This window comes from Thamnophis elegans, chromosome 2 (assembly GCF_009769535.1).
Source record: "Thamnophis elegans isolate rThaEle1 chromosome 2, rThaEle1.pri, whole genome shotgun sequence".
In the NCBI taxonomy this organism is placed as follows: domain Eukaryota; kingdom Metazoa; phylum Chordata; class Lepidosauria; order Squamata; family Colubridae; genus Thamnophis; species Thamnophis elegans.
Window position 1 is genome coordinate 37,079,955 of NC_045542.1, and position 18,456 is coordinate 37,098,410.

Sequence of the window (18,456 nt, forward strand, 5' to 3'; positions counted from 1 at the left end):
GAAAACAGCAAACACACCTGAGAATTTAAAATCTCACCCAAAGTTAAGCACAGGCTAGAGCATGAGATGATGAGGAAATGGAAGGAAGGAAGAAGAAAAATTCTTTGTTGCGTTTTGTGGCTAGTTGAAATTTGAATTGGTCTGTATATACATTCTGCTGCCCAATATGCACAAATATTTATAGTTCAGAGTCAGTTTGCTGGTTAAGGCAGAGGTCTTAAACGTGTAGGCCACTGAAGTTCAGGCCACTGACCTCTTTGTTACAGTCCACAATGGCTCAACAATGTCAGGTACTGCTGGAACCCAAATCTTGCTGGACCAGCTCTGTAGACACCTGCCCCCTGCTGCCACCATAGTTATATTTTTAATCCCATTTTTTAATGTATAACTCAATACATATTGCAAGCATCAAACAATAACAATATATAAAAGACTCATCCATACATTTTGAGCTTGGTGGCAACAGAGTTAGACTGCATACGATAGCCTTCGCATAAACAATTATAGGTAGTCCTTGACTTACAATGACAATAGAGCCTAGTATTTATGTTGCTAAGTGAGAAATTTGTTAAGTGAGTTTTGCCCCATTTTTCTACTTTTCTTGAGTAAGTAAATTACTTCAGTTGTTAAATAAAAAACATGATTGTTAAGTGAATCTAGCTTCACCATTGACTTTGCTTGTTAGAAGGTCCAAAAAACTGATCAGATCACATGACCCCAAAATACCGCAAACATCAATAAATACGAGCCAGTTGCCAAGCATCCAAATGTAAATCACGTGACCATGGGGATGCTGCAACAATCATAAATGTGAAAAATGGTCATAAATCACTTTTTTCAGTGCCATTGTAAATGGTCACTAAATGATCTGCTGTAAGTTGAGGACTACCTGTCCTACATTATTTTCTATAAAGATTTCATGGAAAAATGCAGAATGTTCCTGCTACAAATTTTTTTCTGTACAAAAATTTAACTGATAACCATATTCCTTACCCTTCTTTACCAAATTCTCCAGATTTTAATGCTTCACCTAGAGGTTCTTTCCCGAGTTTGGTCAAATTCATCTTTGTCTCAAGGGTCATCAGAAAAGATCCGTTGTACAATATTTCCAGGTCAATCCAAAGTCCTAGAATTGTTGAGAGAACATTATGTTACATATAAACAAGAAGTATTTTTCAAGAAGTAACAAGTAATGTTTTTCCAGAGAAAAATTTGCCAGAGGCTGCAAACTACATAGGTGCCTTCAGATTATTTCCACCTCTTTTTTAGAAGTCAAGGCTATTATTATGAATGTAAACAGCAATTTGATTGGTAAAGGCAAGTGTGATTAAGTGTGACTTAATTACATAAGTCAGCAGATTTAGAAAATGTTAGAACTCTAATTGGTAATAGTGTCTGTATTCTGCTGTACTGATCATGCAATTAGGCTGTTTCAAAATCCTAAGAGTTTCTAGAAAATAAAAGGATGATTCATTCTCAAAAAGAGACTTGCTACATAACGCTCACTTTCACTTCTGTTCATCTTAAGAAAATCTGATGACCAGTTTTTATCCTGCGATACACAATTGTTCAAATCGTAAAATTCATAGATTGCTAGCTTGTGACAGTGGAGCCTCCAAAGTAACAGGGGAAAAGGATGTTTTGTTGCATTTGGACAAATAGAATGTGAGCTCAGTTAACACATACATGCACAAACTTAAATTCATTCATGCTGTTGGATGTCTGCATTTCAGTGTGGATAAGAGGCAAATCTATTCAGAAAAATGGAAGTGGGATGATTTCTACACTGCAAACTGGAGTAACACTATTTATATTATATGTAGGATGTTTGCATAAAAAATAGTCTGAGTCTAATGTTTTTTCCCCCTTCTGATCAAATTTTCCTCTTTGTGCTGCAAAGGAATACAGGTAAACCACAATTGAGTCTGAAATTTTGATCCTAAGTCATTGCGGTCATTAAGCAAGGCACTCACACAAATACTTCACTCAATGACTGCAATCCTGTTGCACCCAGTTGTAGGTTTTAAGCGATTCTGTGGATTATTAAGCAGAGCATAGGGTGCCTGGGGGAGTGGGGGAGGTTCTGCGAGGCCTTGGCCAGCTACAAGATACAGTAACATGGACAAAGCTGCTGTGGGCTAGGAGATATTCGGCCCTCTCTGCCCCTCCAGGCCTGAGAAGCTTTCAGTCAGGTCCCCCACCCCATTACACCCAGGAGATAAACTGCTCCACTTATCTTTGGGTTTTTCTGCAGATGCTGACAGATACCCTCAGCTGATGCGAGATGCAGCCTTCCAATAGAGGCTGCCTTGCACCATTCTGCATGTGCTGCCTAGAAGGATGTGGGAGAGGCCAAAGGCCTCCATGACACAGCAGTTTTGCATGTGCTGGTGGGCTGGGTAGAGAGATAGGCCGGTGTGGGGAGTTGCAGTGCCCCTAAAGTTAGTCATAAGGAGGGGTTAAGGGCCCAAATTTTTATTATGTGACTGTCGAGGTGCTGCAATAACTGTAACTTCAAATATAGGTCATATATACATTTTTTTCAGCACCGTTCTAATTTTGAATGGTCACTGAACAAATGGTCGTAAATCAGGACTACCTTTATGATTGGAGAGATGATGATTTCATCGGAGTCAATAGGGCTACAATTTCTGGATTGTTTAAATTCGCTTAGTTGGCGGTTAAATTTTCAAAAATTGTAACAAGAATTTAAAAACCACTAAGAATTACCATTTTGCCACCAAATTTAAGTAGCATGATCTTTGAAAGCTGTAAATCAAATAAATGCTCTTGCTCTTTAATATTGCATTCTAAAGTTCTAAAAGCATCCAAATATTACCTTCCAGTTTTCTCCAAAAGTGCCCCAAATAAATATCCTTATGAACCCATCTTAAGGGGCAATTAAAAAGCTTGTAAGAAGAAATATGAAAGCTGCCCACACTGTCTATGAAAATGTTTCAGCATTGCAATTTGGATCCTGTCATTTGCCCTGAATTCCATAGGGAGGCATCCATCTATCTGAGGCAGATTAGCAATAACCTGAGTGCAACTGTTTGTAATTGTACTGTTCTGATCTGTATGTAATATCCTGCAATTATAAAGGGAAAAGCTTTACAGAGCATCTGTGAGGCAGAGAGATAAAACAGCCACATCACAAACTCAAAGCATTGTTCCTATTTCGCTAAAGACAGGAAATGAAAAGGATCAGCATCTCAGAGCAGCTGCACCATGTTATTTACAATCATTTGTGAGGAAGCTTGTCCCTTTATAGCAAACCAAACACGCCAAGCCTCTGAGGAAGGGACCACTTTGGAATGCGATATCCTTAGTCAAACGTACCATATTTTTCAGAGTATAAGACACACTGGAGTATAAGACGCACCAAGATTTTGAAGAGGCAAACTTAAAAAAAAACTTTTTGCACTCTGCAGACCTCCCAAAAATGCCCTATTTTTCTCGAAAATGGGCCCGTTTTTTGTCAAAAAAAAAAAAAAGGGTATGCCTAGCCTTTAGGAGGCTTATAGAGTGCTCCTAGGGGCTGGGAGGGGGCAAAAATGAGCAAAAAATGCCCCATTTTTCGCTCATTTCTGCCCTCCCCAGCCCCCAGGAGCGCTCTGGAAGCCCCCTTAAGGCTATGCACAGCCATTTTTGCAAAGGGGGCGAGGTTTCTGGAGGCCAAAAATGCTGTATTCAGTGTATAAGACACACCCAGATTTTTACCCTTTTTTTGAGGGAAAAAGGTGCGTCTAATACTCCGAAAAAATATGGTATTTAGTAGAGATGTACAAAACCTACCCCTTAATTCTCATGTAGCAATTTTGACTATAAAAAACTTTACCGTGTGGAACATTTCTAATATTCTTGTTTTACAGAATAACAAATATGAATGCATGAACAGGTTCAGAGGAAAACCATTAGCATAATGCTTAAGGTGTCTGTCTAGGTTAAATGTACCTTACAGTCTCTCAGCTCTACTTAACTGGTCAATTCACACACTTTCTACACCAAGCCTATTTTCTAGGGTGATTATTTAGAGGTAAAATGAAAAGAAATCCTCAAGTAAGTTCCCACAAAAACCATTATAATAAACTGGGGCAGATGTACTTAATCTCAGATGTGTTTGCCCCCAAATACCTCAAACATTTTCTTCAACATTACAGTTAAGTAGCATGAAATATAGTGCAGTGCCTTTTTTCCTCCTTCTTCTAAGTCTACATTTCCCCGCTTATATTTAGCTGCTTATAACATACCCACCAAAGTATTCCTAAATTGAATATGCTGCAGTTTCACAATTAGGATTGCTTTTCAACTCTAAGAGCTAAGTAGTAAGTGGCTTCTTTTCTTTCATTTAAATGCACTTCTAATGGAGACAATAAGCTATTTAGTGATATTATCATGTGATATTATATTGGTTGCCTCTGAAATCTTTGTCAAAGCTTCAGTTTCTTTGGATGAGTAATTCCTGAGAAATGGACATATTTTTCACTTGCTAGAAAAGTACCCAAATCTTTAAAGGGTGAAACAGAATGAAGCAGAAAATAATAACACCCATTCAGGAGTCCTAACCAGTACATTTATCTTTCTGCACCAAAGATCTGGAATTTGCTTTCATGCCTTATTTCACAATGCCATGTCTCAGTAACAATCTAGTCAAAGAATAGCCACCAATTGCTCTACAAGGGCTGGAACATTCCTATTACAGTAAATTGAATGAACCAATTCTAAAAATATATCACACTGTTGTTTCACAATGAAAAAATGGTGTTGCTTTTTTAAAAAAAACCCACTATTTTGTAATAAGAGCAGATTGAATTCTATTTCTATGATAAGATGAAAACAAAAAAAGAGTCATTCAAACTACAATTCTGTTCTTCGTAGTTAATTAATTTGTACTCAGGTGCTGTTTTGACAATTTAATATGGCATTTATAATGCAACAGAGATGAAGAGAGCCTATTTGATTAATCTCCTCCAAAATAGACCCCTGATCAAGAACCAACAAATATATTTTTCATGTGATTTCAGTTGGTGAAATTCAGCTGCTTTCATTTATGCAATCAGGAGTCAGCAAGCTCTAAGTACCAATTCTTTGTAATGAAAGATGTAATGTAATGAAATTAAACAAAAACAATAAATCAAGGAGATCACGGATGATATACATTTTTCATTCATGACAAACCCCAATTTTCCAATATCAGGCAATAAGAAGCAGCTGTACTTTAGCTGAATGTTTTATAGCATATTACTAAATTTAAAAAAAAATAGTGTGCTTTTTAACTGGGTTGTTTTTTTGTTGTTTGGGTTTTTCAAAAAATTTTGTAAGTCACACAGTCTTCTAAAATAGGCAATCATAATATATTAAATTATCAAACCACAGATAATTAGGAAAGAGATCCTCATTTCTGTACAAAATATAAAGAATGAATTTTTAAAAGATAATATAATTAAATAGTATAATTAAAAGATGAGCCCAAATTTGAAAGCTCCCTTTCAAAATTCATTTAAAATGATAGAAGGAAATACTAATATCTATTCTTCCCAATCAAATAATTCCACATCTTTAATGGGCATATCTAGACAGCAATAGAAGAGAACGTACTATACAGAGTGCTCTCTGAGCTTAGTAGTTTGTTTGAAGATGTTTCATTACCCAACTAGGTAACATCATTAGTGTATAATTATCGTATTGCTCTCTGTTGATATTCAGTAGTTTGCTGTGCCACTTTCAGTTAGGTGTGGTTTTGTAATACCCCTACTCAAGGAAGGAAGTATATCCTAGCAAGGGAAAAAAAACTAGCTGGGTAATGAAACAACAACCAACCAAACTCAGGGAGCACCAAGAACTCCACTTCTACGTAGCTAAATAAATAGAAAACATGATTTGCTTGTGGAAGAAATAAAATAAATAAATAAATAAAGTTAACTGAAGCTCTACGCCACAGCTGTCAAACTTGCAGCCCATGGGCCAGATGCATCACACGCTGGCCATGCCACACCCAGTTTAGTGAAGGGCAAAAAAGTCACGATACGTCATGTGATGAAGCTGTGATGATGCAAGTTTGCATTTTGCAATGAAGCTATCAATTCAAGTAGTATTTACATACACCACTCCTCCCCCATTTATTTATTTACTAAAGAGATTTCCAGCCCAATCCAATCACAAAAGGAGGGGCAAACACTGAAAACAAAGCTGCAACAATATCAAAATAAAAGCTACCCAGCTATAGCTTGTAAGAAGGACACAATGCAATAAGATTCCCCCCTTTCTTTCAAAATGCAAGGAGGGTTAGGGTTAGTCTAGGGGAGGGGGATTCTATAAAGTGGGGGGTTGTTACCCAAAAAGCCTTATTTATGCTATTTGAGCAAAGCATTGCATGAGATAACACAATACCCCACTGTGTAAATCTAAAGATATAACCTGAGCATTCTAAACTGGGCTTGGAAGCCTATTGCTAACCAGTGTAGCACGTTTAAACAGATGTTCCTCTGTGCTGTATCATATCCTCCCTGCTGTGCAGTTGCAGCTTGGATGCTGCATCCAGAAGCAGTCCCATGTAGGAAAAAAAGTTAGAGCAGTCCAAGAGAGACATTGCTAGGATTAGAGAACATTCATTGAGTGCACATTATGATTAGGTAACAGCACGATGGTTTTCTATTGTTAATGCATCCTACAACATTAAAATTCAACGCAATACCTTTATAATCAATGGTAGGCTTATAGGCTTGAAGGATTTTCGGCAGTGCAATTCCCATGTCCAATTCTGTTAGCGTTAATTCATTCATGAAGTATGGCAACTAGAAGAAGAAGAAAAGTAGAATAAAACAGTGCTTTCTCTCTTTTCCCAACATTCAGGGTGTTTGAATGATTGACACTATCTGGGATGATCCAGGGCCACGTTATGATCTCAGGAGGCCCCTGAAAACAATAATGTGGTTTATTAAAGTATTACCTGCACCTTTACTTATCAATAAAACACAGTAAGTATATGCATAATAAAGTAACAATGCCTTAAGTGTATTTAACTTTGACGTATGACCATTTTATTCTTATTAGTCTACTTTTTAAAACTCACCCTGCAAAGTTTTGTAGGCCATAGGAGTGTACCTACAGGTAGTCCTCAACTTATGATCACAACTGACTCTTGAATTTTGATTGTAAGTCGTTGCAGTTGAGTCACCATGTGATCGAACTTGATTTTACAAGTGTTTTTACAGTTCTTGTTAAGTGAGTCACCATGGTTGTTAAGCAAATCAAGTCATAAGTTTGAATCCAGCTTACCTAGAGTATGTTTTTTGACAGAAAGCTGAAAAAATCATTGCAAAATGATTGGCAGTGAGATGCTACAACTGGTTGTAAATATGAACTGGTTGCCAAGGGCCTGAAATGTGACTTAGAGGTAGAATGGCAGTCGTAATTTTGAGATAAATGCCTTTTTTTTAGTCCATCGTAACATTGAACAATCATTAAGTGACTGGTTGTAAGCTGTGGACTACCTGCATTGTGACCAAGGACACAAGGTTTCCTCCATTCTGGTTCCTGGTCCCTCCACAACCTTTTTAGCTTGGGCTCCAAACAAACCAGAGGTATGGAGATACTTGCCCATGGTGAACTAGCATTTTGCAAAATGCCATTCAGACAATATGTGGGCTCTTAAGCACAGTCTTCTGAAAGGTTGGTAGAACTTTTTCTAAACAATGTTCATTGGTCTTTCAAAAGATGGATAGACCTGTCTGACCAAAATAGGGAAAAAAAGTTCCTGCTTGATTTAAACTAGAAGGACATACATTATTGATTCTCTCAAATAAAGATGGTGTGTGTGTGTGTGGGAGAGAGAGAGAGAGAGGTGGTGGGGGGACACACAGAGAGAGCACGTGCACACATGCTCTTGGTGACTGCTTGGACAAATCTTGCAGTTTTCTGGGCAACATTTTTGGAAGTGGTTTGCCACTGCTTTCTTCCTAGGGCTGAGAGAAGGTGATTAGCTCTAGGTCACCCAGTTGGCTTTCTTGCATAAGACAGGAGAAGAACTCATGGTCTCCTGGTTTCTAGCCTGATGCCTTAACTACACCACCAAACTGACTCTTTTGTCCCAAATGAGAGCATTGCAGGTTTTCTGTTCCTTCTAGCAATATGTGGTTTTTGATGCTTTCTACTATTTTTAATTTCCTGAGAGGTGTGCTACTTTGTCTACTCCAATATTGTTTTACATGTTCCATAGAATATCTTTGGGTTCTGCCAGCTGCAGCCACTTGCTGCCAAGATTAGTATTCCCTGGCAGCACATATGAATCTGGACATAGCAAAGCTGGAGTGAAATTAATAAGAGCGTCCCTTTCTAACTCAAGTGACAGAAAGACCACAAATCTGTTTCCAAAAATAGCCTGGCTGACAGATCAATAGGTGACAGGACTGTCCCAATGTGACATGAAAGCTCCCTCCTGCTTCACCCTGCATATCTTCTCCACTCCATCAATCTGTCAGTTGGTCTATTTCTCAGCACAAATCTACCAGTCTTATAAATCACCAGTAGCACTGTGTTCAGAAACATCCTGAGTGACAGATTACCAGCGTGGAGCATCCCTGGGCCAATGACAAATCACCAGGGAAACCTGAAAAGCGACTAAATCATCTGCATCAAGCACTCACTCAAATACCAAACCTGTTACTACTCCATTTTAAGGAGAGCGATCAGTCCTGCCAGCTAGTGATGGCAGAAGGGGAGGGGGAGAAAACCAAGGAGAATCACCAATTGCTTTCCTTCAATTGTCTTGTACAAGTAGTCCTCAAGTTACAACCCCAATTGGGACCAGAATTTCCATTGCTAAGCAAGGCAGATGGTAACACCAATAGCACTTACTTTACAGCATTCTCTGGGGGGATTATAGCATATTGTCCCCAACAATGTGGATCCTCAATTTACTGACTTCAGTGCTGTGTTCAGAAACATTCTGAGTGCAGATTACCAGCATGGTGGAGCATGGAGTCTTAGAAGAATGGAAGGCTGAGTCAACCTTTAGCCAGCCAGGATCGAAGTCCTGGCAATGAGCAGAGTTAGCCTGCAACACTACATTCTAACCATTGAACCACCACAGCTCCTGTTAATTAAGTCATACCCAATCTTATGCCCCTACCCTTTTTAAAAAAAGGGAATCACAGCAGTTGCTAAGCAAATTTGGCTTTCCCCACTGATTTCGTTGGATGGAGGCTGATTGGGAATATTGCAAATGGCAATCACATGACCCCGGGATGCTAAAACTATTGCAAATACATGCTGGTTGACTAGCACCAGAATTTTGATCATGTGACTTTTGGGATTCTGCAATAAATGTGAGGACCAGTCATATGTTTCAGTGGCATTGTAATTTCGAATGGTGGCTAAATGAATGGATGTAAGTCAAGATGAAGTGAAGCCACTAGGTTAGGACTTGCAAGTTCTGTTACTAAGGTAAACTGCAGCTCAGTTGTGAGGGCAGCACACACTTTGCTGCTGTTTCAAGCACTGGAGGTAGCAGCTCAAAGTCAAATAAGAAACCCAGAACTGGCTCTGCAAAGAAAGTAGAGACATCTTTCTTACTCTCCTAAAGGAATAGCACATAAATCACTATTAGAACCTGAATACATGAATAAAGGCCCACCTGTTTTCTGTTTCAACAAAAACCATCTAGATTTTAGAACTGTGATGGCGAACCCATGGCACGCATGCCACAGGTGGCACGTGGAGTTCTGTCTGCGGGCACACCAGCCGTCACCTAGCTCAGCTGCACTGTGCATGCGTATGCACTTCCGGCTAGCCAGCTGATTTTCAGGTTTCTGCCGTACCTGCATGGGGGGGCACACACCCCCCGCACCTTGTTTTGGGACTAGCAGGCCTCACTGAAGCCTCCTGGGATCAAAAATGGCTACCAGGAGGTGCATCTCCACATCCTGTTTTTGGTTCTAGGAGGTTTCTGTTTCAAGTAGTTAAATCAAAATGCAGTTAAAACACTATACAAGCCATCGATAATATAAATATATATTTATATTATCGATGGCTTGTATAGTGCCTCACAGGAGCAAATAGAGGTAAATCCTAGAGAGGCAGGAAATGCATCACAAAATAATGTAAAGAGAAATAAAGCTGCATACAAGACAGACATAATACCTGTAACAGCTTCAGGGAGGCCTGCTAGGCCCCAAAGGGGTGCATGGTGTGTCCCCCCGGCCCATTTTTGGTCCCTGTTGGTTTCAGGGACGCCTGCTAGGTCCAAAATGGGGCAGTGGGGGAGTCGCACGCGCATTCACGGGTGGTGGTCATGTGTGCATGCGCAGGGAGGCAGGGCGCATGGGGTCATCACATTATAGGTATGGGCATGCGCACACACACTGTCATGTGCACACGTGCACATTTGGCACCCGAGGAAAACAGCAGCCATCACTGTTCTAAAAGATACTTATTTCTATTCAAAACAAAGAAAAAGGGAAGTAGTGCAACAATATACAAAGAGTTACATCAAACTTGTGAATGACAGTGCCCTCGGCATCCATTTAAAAATCTTCAACAATGTGATGGAATTACCAGCTAGAGGGGAAGGTGCCCCTCTAGAGAGAGTAAAGAGGCATTCCAGTTTAGAGTTTGTTCAGAAGAGAATAGTCTGTATCTGCTATTTCCCAAGGGGGGCAGGCAGTATGGAGAAATTCTTGTAATATAGATAATCAACAATAAAATATCTAGTTGGTACTATTCACAAGTGGCTCAGGTTGCTTGTGCCTGACAAATAGCGTCTCATAATTCCAAATGTGTCCTTAAACCCAAAATGACTTGCCTGTCCCTGCACTAAGAAAAGCATTAAGGATCTGTCAAAAGCAGAGGTGGGTTTCTGCCAGTTCAGCTCAGATCGGCCGAACCGGTGGTGACGGCAGGAGGCTCCACCCACCCACCCAGACACTTCTGCGCATGCACAGAAGTGTTGCACATGCATGCGAGCGCACACAAGCAATCAAATGAACCAGTAGTAAAACAAAATTGAAACCCACCACTGGTCAAAAGGTCTTGTGGAAGAGAGGGGGAAGGGACACTACATTTTACTAGATTGATGTATGACTTCATAATTATAAGCTAGTTGACAAAATGTTCATCTTAAAAATCTTCCTCACCCTGATTTTGTCTCAGTGCATTTGTAGGGTGTCAGACTGTGAAAGATTGTTCTTAAGAAATGTAGGGATGCCTGTCCTGATTTAGCTGGGGGAATTCTATTTCTTGTCAGTATTGTTTTTCTCCTCACTATTCTGACACCACTTTCCTAGCTTTTCTGGTGCTCAAGCTTTAAGTAGGTCCTCTGTCTTCCTAATGGATCACTACTGTAGCAACACTGAGTATAGCAACAAGATCATTACCAAGATGACCGACCTAGTGAACTCTAAACAGATTTCCAATATCAGAACACTATTATTTCATGGACTTTTCAACAAAATGTTCCTAGCCTTTAGTAGAAAGAACAATAAAAGCTTTGGCTGAGCTTGGAAGGCAAGCTTTTGTGTCCAAAATTGTAGGCTTTAATTCACAGATGCATCAACCAGTACCCACATTGGCTGCAGTTGCTTTTTTAAAAGATGCCAAATGGCTATCTCTATTAAAATATTCAAATGGGAAATTTGTTTTCATGCTAATATACAATCATTCCTGCAGAACAGTATTAGGAAAACTGATCATTTATGCTGCCAGCTAATTTGGAAGTTAGTCCTCTTGTTTCATTTGTGCAATCAAGACACGTAGAGGAATTAACTGAATGGGGCACAGCTGAATCGCAGCACCACCTTGGGTCATACATTTTCATTTAAAACTCATTTAGGGGAACAGAGAAACAAAACAGTGCTTGGATCATTTATTATTCAAAAGTCTGCAGACTGTGGGCACAAACAGTACCCATCATACCCTCTGCCTTTTGGCTCTCTGATAATTCTGATAGTCCTGAAGATTAATGCTTGGTGTGGATAAATATTCAAATGTATGAAAATCCTGAATGAACAACCAACTCTTGAAATAATAGGCAGACTGCTGCAGACTGATGGACCTGACTGAAGCCAACACAGAAGCATTGAGTTGTGCACAACAAGTAAATGATTGCTGGAATAATTATTCTAAATATAAAAAGGAGGACAAAATTATGTTATATTTTTAAATAAAACTTATTTTGGGGGTTCTTAAAGGGGGAAAACGGATGCAGTGGTTAAGTGGCTAAGATGGTGAGCTTGTTGATCAGAAGGTCGGCAGTTCAGTGGTTCGAATCCCAAGCACCGCATAATGGAGTGAGCTCCCATTATTTGTCCCAGTCTTCTGCCAATCTAGCAGTTCGAAAGCACATTAAAATTGCAAGTAGAAAAATAGGGACCACTTTGGTGGGAAGGTAACAGCGCTCCGTGCGCCTTCAATGTTGAGTCATGTCGGCCACATGATCATGGAGATGTCTTCAGACAGTACTGGCTCTTCGGCTTAGAAACAAAGATGAGCACCACCCCCTAGAGTCGGGAACGACTAGCACGCATGTGCGGGGGAACTTTTACCTTTATCTTTAAAGGGGGAAAAGTGTCAGATCTCCTGGGAGATCATCTCCATGAAGGTTCATTTAGTACTTTTGAGTTAAGGCAGAAAAGGGAGCAGGCCTATTGCATTAGAACTGCAAAGGTTACCATCTTTTCTCTCAAAATGTTTCCATTCTTGACATTCCGTTTTCTTTTCCCTCCCAATCCTTTTATGACATACCGTACGTAGCTTTTAGGATGTCTGTCTGGGGCAAGAACTACTATTACTAATTTTTGTACCTGTTCCAGGAGTTTACTTCAGCTAACAAGTGGAATTAAAATTGTTCAAATAAAAATAAAATGGTGTTCCCTCAGGAATTAGAAAGACAAAAGTAGAAAACCTCTAGAAGCATTTAATCTTCCAAAAGTGTACAGAAGCCACCAAGTCTGACTAACAGTTATGATAAGCATGTCATGCAATTTTATGATTCAAGAAAAAACAGACTGGTGTAGTCCTTGACAGGTTGCTTGATAGCATCCTGCACTAGAGATTTAAACAGTTCCCTTCAAGAATGAGCTACCCAAACAGATGGTAGAAACTGAGGAAAATATTCCTACCTTTATTTTGCTGAGCTTCATCTGTATTTTCTTTGACACCAAGGTAGACCAATATTTCTCTCCCAAGAAATCCCAAAAGATTCTTCCCAGCAGAGCATTGATCCAGGCTTCCTGTTCTTCATCTTCACTCTGGGAGGTGGTTAGCAACTGGTGAGAGATTTTTTTTAAAAAAACTTACTTTTAATAAGTTTCACAATGCTACTACTACTGAATATATAAAATGAACAGTTAATTTTAACATGTTTATTGAAATAATTGTTTTTTTTTAACTTAGTGTAGGAAGTTAAAAAAACCTCTCCCACAAAAATGAAATATCCTGGGAAATATTGAAAAGGCAGAATATTATATTTCCCTAGATACGAAATGGAGAAAAATGTTGTTGGGAAGGAACAGACTCACTCTTAATAGCCCCCACCTTTGTCAATGGCCATTAAAATGCCTGAGCCAGTCTATTCTGCATAACAAATATCTCTCCCCTTCAGCTCCATGGTGATGGAATTAAGGCATGATAGTATGAGCCCTTTACCCATCTCACCACAGGGCACCTTGAAAGAAGCAATGCTCAACCAAACCTGGACTCAAAACACAGCCTAGAGAGTTGCCTCTGCATAACAACCAATCAGAATACAAGCTCAAGATCAAAGGCCAGAGAGGGCATAAAGCCAGGAACTTTCAGCATCTCTCTCTCTTTTTCTTCTTCACCCAACATCTGGAAGCATGTGATCCCCCTTTTCTGTTCAGGAGTTCAAGCCATGTGATCCTGTCCACCATTAAACCATCTTTCCAAGCAGCCTCCATGTTTCCAGTGTCTTTTTCCCCACTTGGAACTGAACCCAGAAGGACATTTCTTCCAACAACAGCAAGTTAAAAATATTTCATGTGAATGAGACTAATATAGGACTATCCAAGGTGGTCAGCTGATGCTTCAGTATGTAAATCACCAGTGTAGGAGGAATAAGACTGGAAGCTAAACAGACTGAAGAACTGAGGTCCCAAGAAACAGAAACCAAGCAGAGCCTTGCCTCAATTCAGCCTATGAAGACTTTGACACCGATCTAAAATCAATCATCCAGTCTCTTCAGAAGAGAGCTGCTGCCTTTGGCAGTCAGAGATGAGTAGCATCAGCTGTGTTTCATTAAAAGCTGGCATCCTTTCCCATCATAAACTTTGCTATGCACAGCAATCAGAAGTTGGAGAAATGTTTTGATCTTATGCACTTTCATGTCCGGTTTCAAAGCTTCTTCCCCAGGATATTCCTTTCGACAGGATCTGACAATGGTTTATGCTTTGCCCGATGATCACAGTAGCTTTTAGTAATGTTGAAAGAAATGTCCTGAGTTCAGCTCCAAGTGGGGAAAAAGAGGGTCACATGCTTCCAGATGTTGGGTGAAGAAGAAAGGAGAGGAAAAAGGGGCTTGCTGAGAGTTCCTGGGTTTTTATACCCTTCATTCGGCCCTACCTCTCTGTTTCCTATTCCTGTATAAAAATGTATTCTGATTGGTTGTCATACTCCCAGGGTTTGGGGGGTGGTTGTCTTAGATAACTTTGTAGGTTGTGTGTCTTTTTGAGTCTCAAGCTTGGTTGAGATCCCAGATGCCATGTGGTGAGTTTCTGTAGAAGGCTAATCCTCTTCGTTATGTAGAGTAGACTAACTCAGGGCCCCTAATGGCCCATTGACAAAGGTGGGGACTATTAAGAGTGAGTCTGTTTCCTGCCTAAAAACATGTTTCTTCATTTCTGATCTAGGAAAATATAATATTCTGCCTTTTCAATATTTCCCAGGATATTTCATTTTTTCTAGGAGAGGGGTGGGTACTAAGTTCCTACAGTAAGGAACCTTATGCCTTCTTAATCTTGGATAAGACTGGTACTGAATCTTTTCTCAGTGATTCCACTGGGTTTCTATTAATCTTGAATTGAAGCTTTTAACAGATTTCCTAAAACTTTTGGGTAACAACAATATGCCATATGTGGGATTGAGAGGACATTTTCACAAAATGTCTGTAGTTACCAAATGGCAAAAGACTATGGCCAGGCTATCTGAAAGTTAGGGTGAAGACCTATGCATTCCCCATTATCTCTAACTTCCCAATTGATGATAAAATGAAGGTCAGTTTCCAACTGTATCTTATCAATAAAATAAAAAAACTCAAGATGCCTTGGGTTGGCATCCCATTGGTAAGCCTTGGACCTTACCAATGGGATTACTATGTTTGGAGCATGGCATTGGGCTATGGTTACTATCAAAGGGACACATTGGTGGTGGCAAACACTCATCTTAAAACATAAGTCAAAATGACTGAAGAGATCCAAAATGGGTATCTGATTAAAATAGCAAAATCACAGCAATCATTAGGTTCCCAACTAGCTGAAGCTAGCACTGATGCTGATCAGAGAAAACCTTCAGGTTTGCAAAGAATGGAAAGGGCATAAACACAGTTCAATACTTTACAGCTGTAAATTGTAAATAATTTACAAAGAACTTGGATGGGGTTGCCCAAGGCATCTTGGCTGTCCTCCTATCTGATAACAAGAGCATTTTGTATTGGTATGCCACTTAGCTTAACAACAACACAAATGCCATAATAATTGCCTCTTTTTTGTGTGTTATTTTAACCAGATGACCCTCATTGCATCTCAGGGGAAGCATAAAGACATTCCCTATCTAAATCTTTGAGAAAGTTGCCATTGTAAAGGTATATAATTGTAAATCAAATCCATCCATCACTTAGGAAGGACATATGCCTGAGGGGTTTGGTTTGAAATGAACAGGAAAAAGCTTCCACAGTTAAATCAATTGTGACTGACTTGTGTCCAACAAAGAGAGGGGATAGAAAAAAATTCAGCTAATATAAGTTATTGAACTAATACAAATTTATGCATAGACATATAAGATTTTTATACAGATAGAAGTATGAAGAATAGACCTTTCAATGTTGCCTCCAAATAACAAACAGGGCCTGTTGTGGTTATTGTTTGGGGAAGTTGCTCATGCCAGAGCCTTGTTTGTGAGAGATTAAATATGTGGGTCTCTGGATGTTAATTTAAATTTAAGTGCAACTATGAATCAGAAGCAGGTGCAATTCTTGCCAATTGTGTGATTCTATTAGTGTGTGTGTGTGTGTGTGTGTGTGTGTGTGTTTATGTTCAGAGCTGGATTATGTACAGCAGCCTGAATAAACCAGCTTGTGTTTCAGACCTAGAAAAGGTGGCTATTAATTCAGGATGGAGGCAAAACAACCCTAAGAATGACTGCAGGTAGGAACTGCTATAACAATAAAGGAAGGGATAGTTGAATGTTAGTAGGAAGGCAAGATAGTATCTATATGTGCTGCCTTAGCACTGGTCTCTCTGCCAACCTTGATAACATGGCTAACATGCTGTTAATAAGTATCAAATTAGTTAACACAAAAGTATTTGCATCCGCAATATCTTCCAAGAAATACCGTATATCAACTTTGCCTATTTAAATGGTTGATAGAAGGGACTTATATTAGTATTTTACAAATGCACACCCTGGTTTTAAGTGTGTGTATCAATTGGAGCTTCCAGGTAGGGGAAAATAATGTTTTTAATTTCTAAGAAAGTCATTCATCTGCTGAAGTAACCTGGTCTGCATTTCCATTGTGCTGGGAAAATGAGACAGGACTGAGATTGAGTTGGTGTACCCTCTACCTCACTGCTCAAGAGCTTACCTCACTCACTATGGAAAATACACAAGCGTCAATGGTGGACATTACACACAAACAAGAAGAGAAAAGAATCGCAAATAAGTCACATTTTATAAACAGTATTCAAGACACTCCCAAGTAAAACAGAAGAGACTGTATGGGGTATGCAAAGGATGATCTTCATAGAATTAAATTTGGATGGGGTAAATCTAATAGCTGCTCAGTACACAAATTCAAAGTAAACATTTCCACAAAAGATTATTCTATCCTCTGCTTGAACATATTCAGCAAAAGGGAACTACAGTTTTTCTGGGCAATTAGTTCCCCTGTCAAGCTGTTCTTATGGACAGAACAAGACTTCCCAATATAATAGCTGCCTTCCCGTAATTGAAATCCATTATTCCGCCTCCTACACTCTGTAATGAGAGTGAACAGGTCTTTATTATCATTTACTGATCTGATTATACAAGACCTTTATTTTGTACAACTTAAGACAGTGTATGTAATGCTTCCTCCTATTAGCTTCACAACAACTACCTACTGAGGTGGATTATGCTGAGTGTGTATGACTGGCCCAAAATCACCCATCTGGCTTTCATGCCAAAAGGAGTGCTAGAACTCCCAGATTCCCAAATACTAATCAAGCCTTTTAACCACAAACTGCCTCTTTATCTTTTGAGTGACATCTTTCAGCTTTTTGAAAATTGTAATCATCCCTTTTTCCCCAATCCAAGCATGTCTGCTTTCTCAAGGCTAGATCTTAGAATCTTTCTTCATAATTGTGATTTTCACTTTTCTGCTCTGAATCTTTCAGTTTTTCTAAACATTTTAAAAATGTGGGGTCCAGAAACTGGACACAATACTTAAGTACCGTGACCAAAAAACCTGAAATGATTTCTTCCTGTGAATTTAGAATGTAATCAGCCTAAAATAACTTGTGTTTTGAATAAATACTTGAGTACACATCTTTTTACAATAGTTGAAGTCCCAATTGTTATTATTCTGTTTCTATTAAAAAGAACAGTTGCAATATTTTTAATTTTACTCTCTAACATCAAAGTAGTTCTCTTGATGGGGTAGTCCTAGAAGTGTAAGAATTAAATAAAATATCTACTGTTGCAGAGATCTTTTAAACGGCATCAAAATAATGTTGAATGTTGAGAAAGTGAGGATACCGTGGAAATGTTATTAGCCCCACACTTCTTTGGGAACAAAAAACAGCCCCTGCCCACTTGAGCTTAGCAAATACTACAAGGTAAATCATAAAACCTCAATCAAGAATATTTAAAGAATATACTTCACCTTTTTCACAGCTGTAGGGCTGCTGTCAGCACTGGGAATGGGACTAACTGTAGGGCTTGGGTGTTCTGGCGGAATGCACCTTGCCATGTACACATTATAGTCTAAAAGTATTTTCTGTCTGATGTTGAGACCCAAGTCCTTCAGCTTTGGCTGAGGAAGGACTTCTTCTACACTTCCTTTACTGCTACTGCGGCTGTGTGTAAGAATCCCGGACTGGCTATTGGATCGACTGTGTCCTGGTAAGAGGCCTGAATATAATAAGAAGGAAAAACAATGGGTAAAGCATTAATACATAATCAAATATGGAACATAAGAATTAAACATAATGAAAAAACAGAAGATTATGATGCCAATAGTCAAGCAAATTA

At 39.2% G+C, this 18,456-nt stretch overlaps 1 protein-coding gene across 5 annotated transcripts in view; it reads right to left on the reverse strand.

The window, feature by feature from the left end:
- The window catches only part of TEX2 (testis expressed 2), a 107,519-nt gene that overhangs the window by 15,570 nt on the left and 73,493 nt on the right, over nucleotides 1-18,456 (reverse strand). For 4 of the 5 annotated variants that reach the window (XM_032209498.1, XM_032209496.1, XM_032209495.1 and 1 more), the window contains exons 5-8: nucleotides 18,089-18,336; nucleotides 13,116-13,262; nucleotides 6,695-6,794; nucleotides 994-1,126 (exon numbers count right to left, since the gene is read on the reverse strand). In XM_032209498.1, the coding sequence (XP_032065389.1) occupies nucleotides 994-1,126; nucleotides 6,695-6,794; nucleotides 13,116-13,262; nucleotides 18,089-18,336 (628 nt within the window). The remainder of the gene's footprint in view (nucleotides 1-993; nucleotides 1,127-6,694; nucleotides 6,795-13,115; nucleotides 13,263-18,088; nucleotides 18,337-18,456) is intronic. The other variant, XM_032209500.1, reaches the window with a different exon arrangement.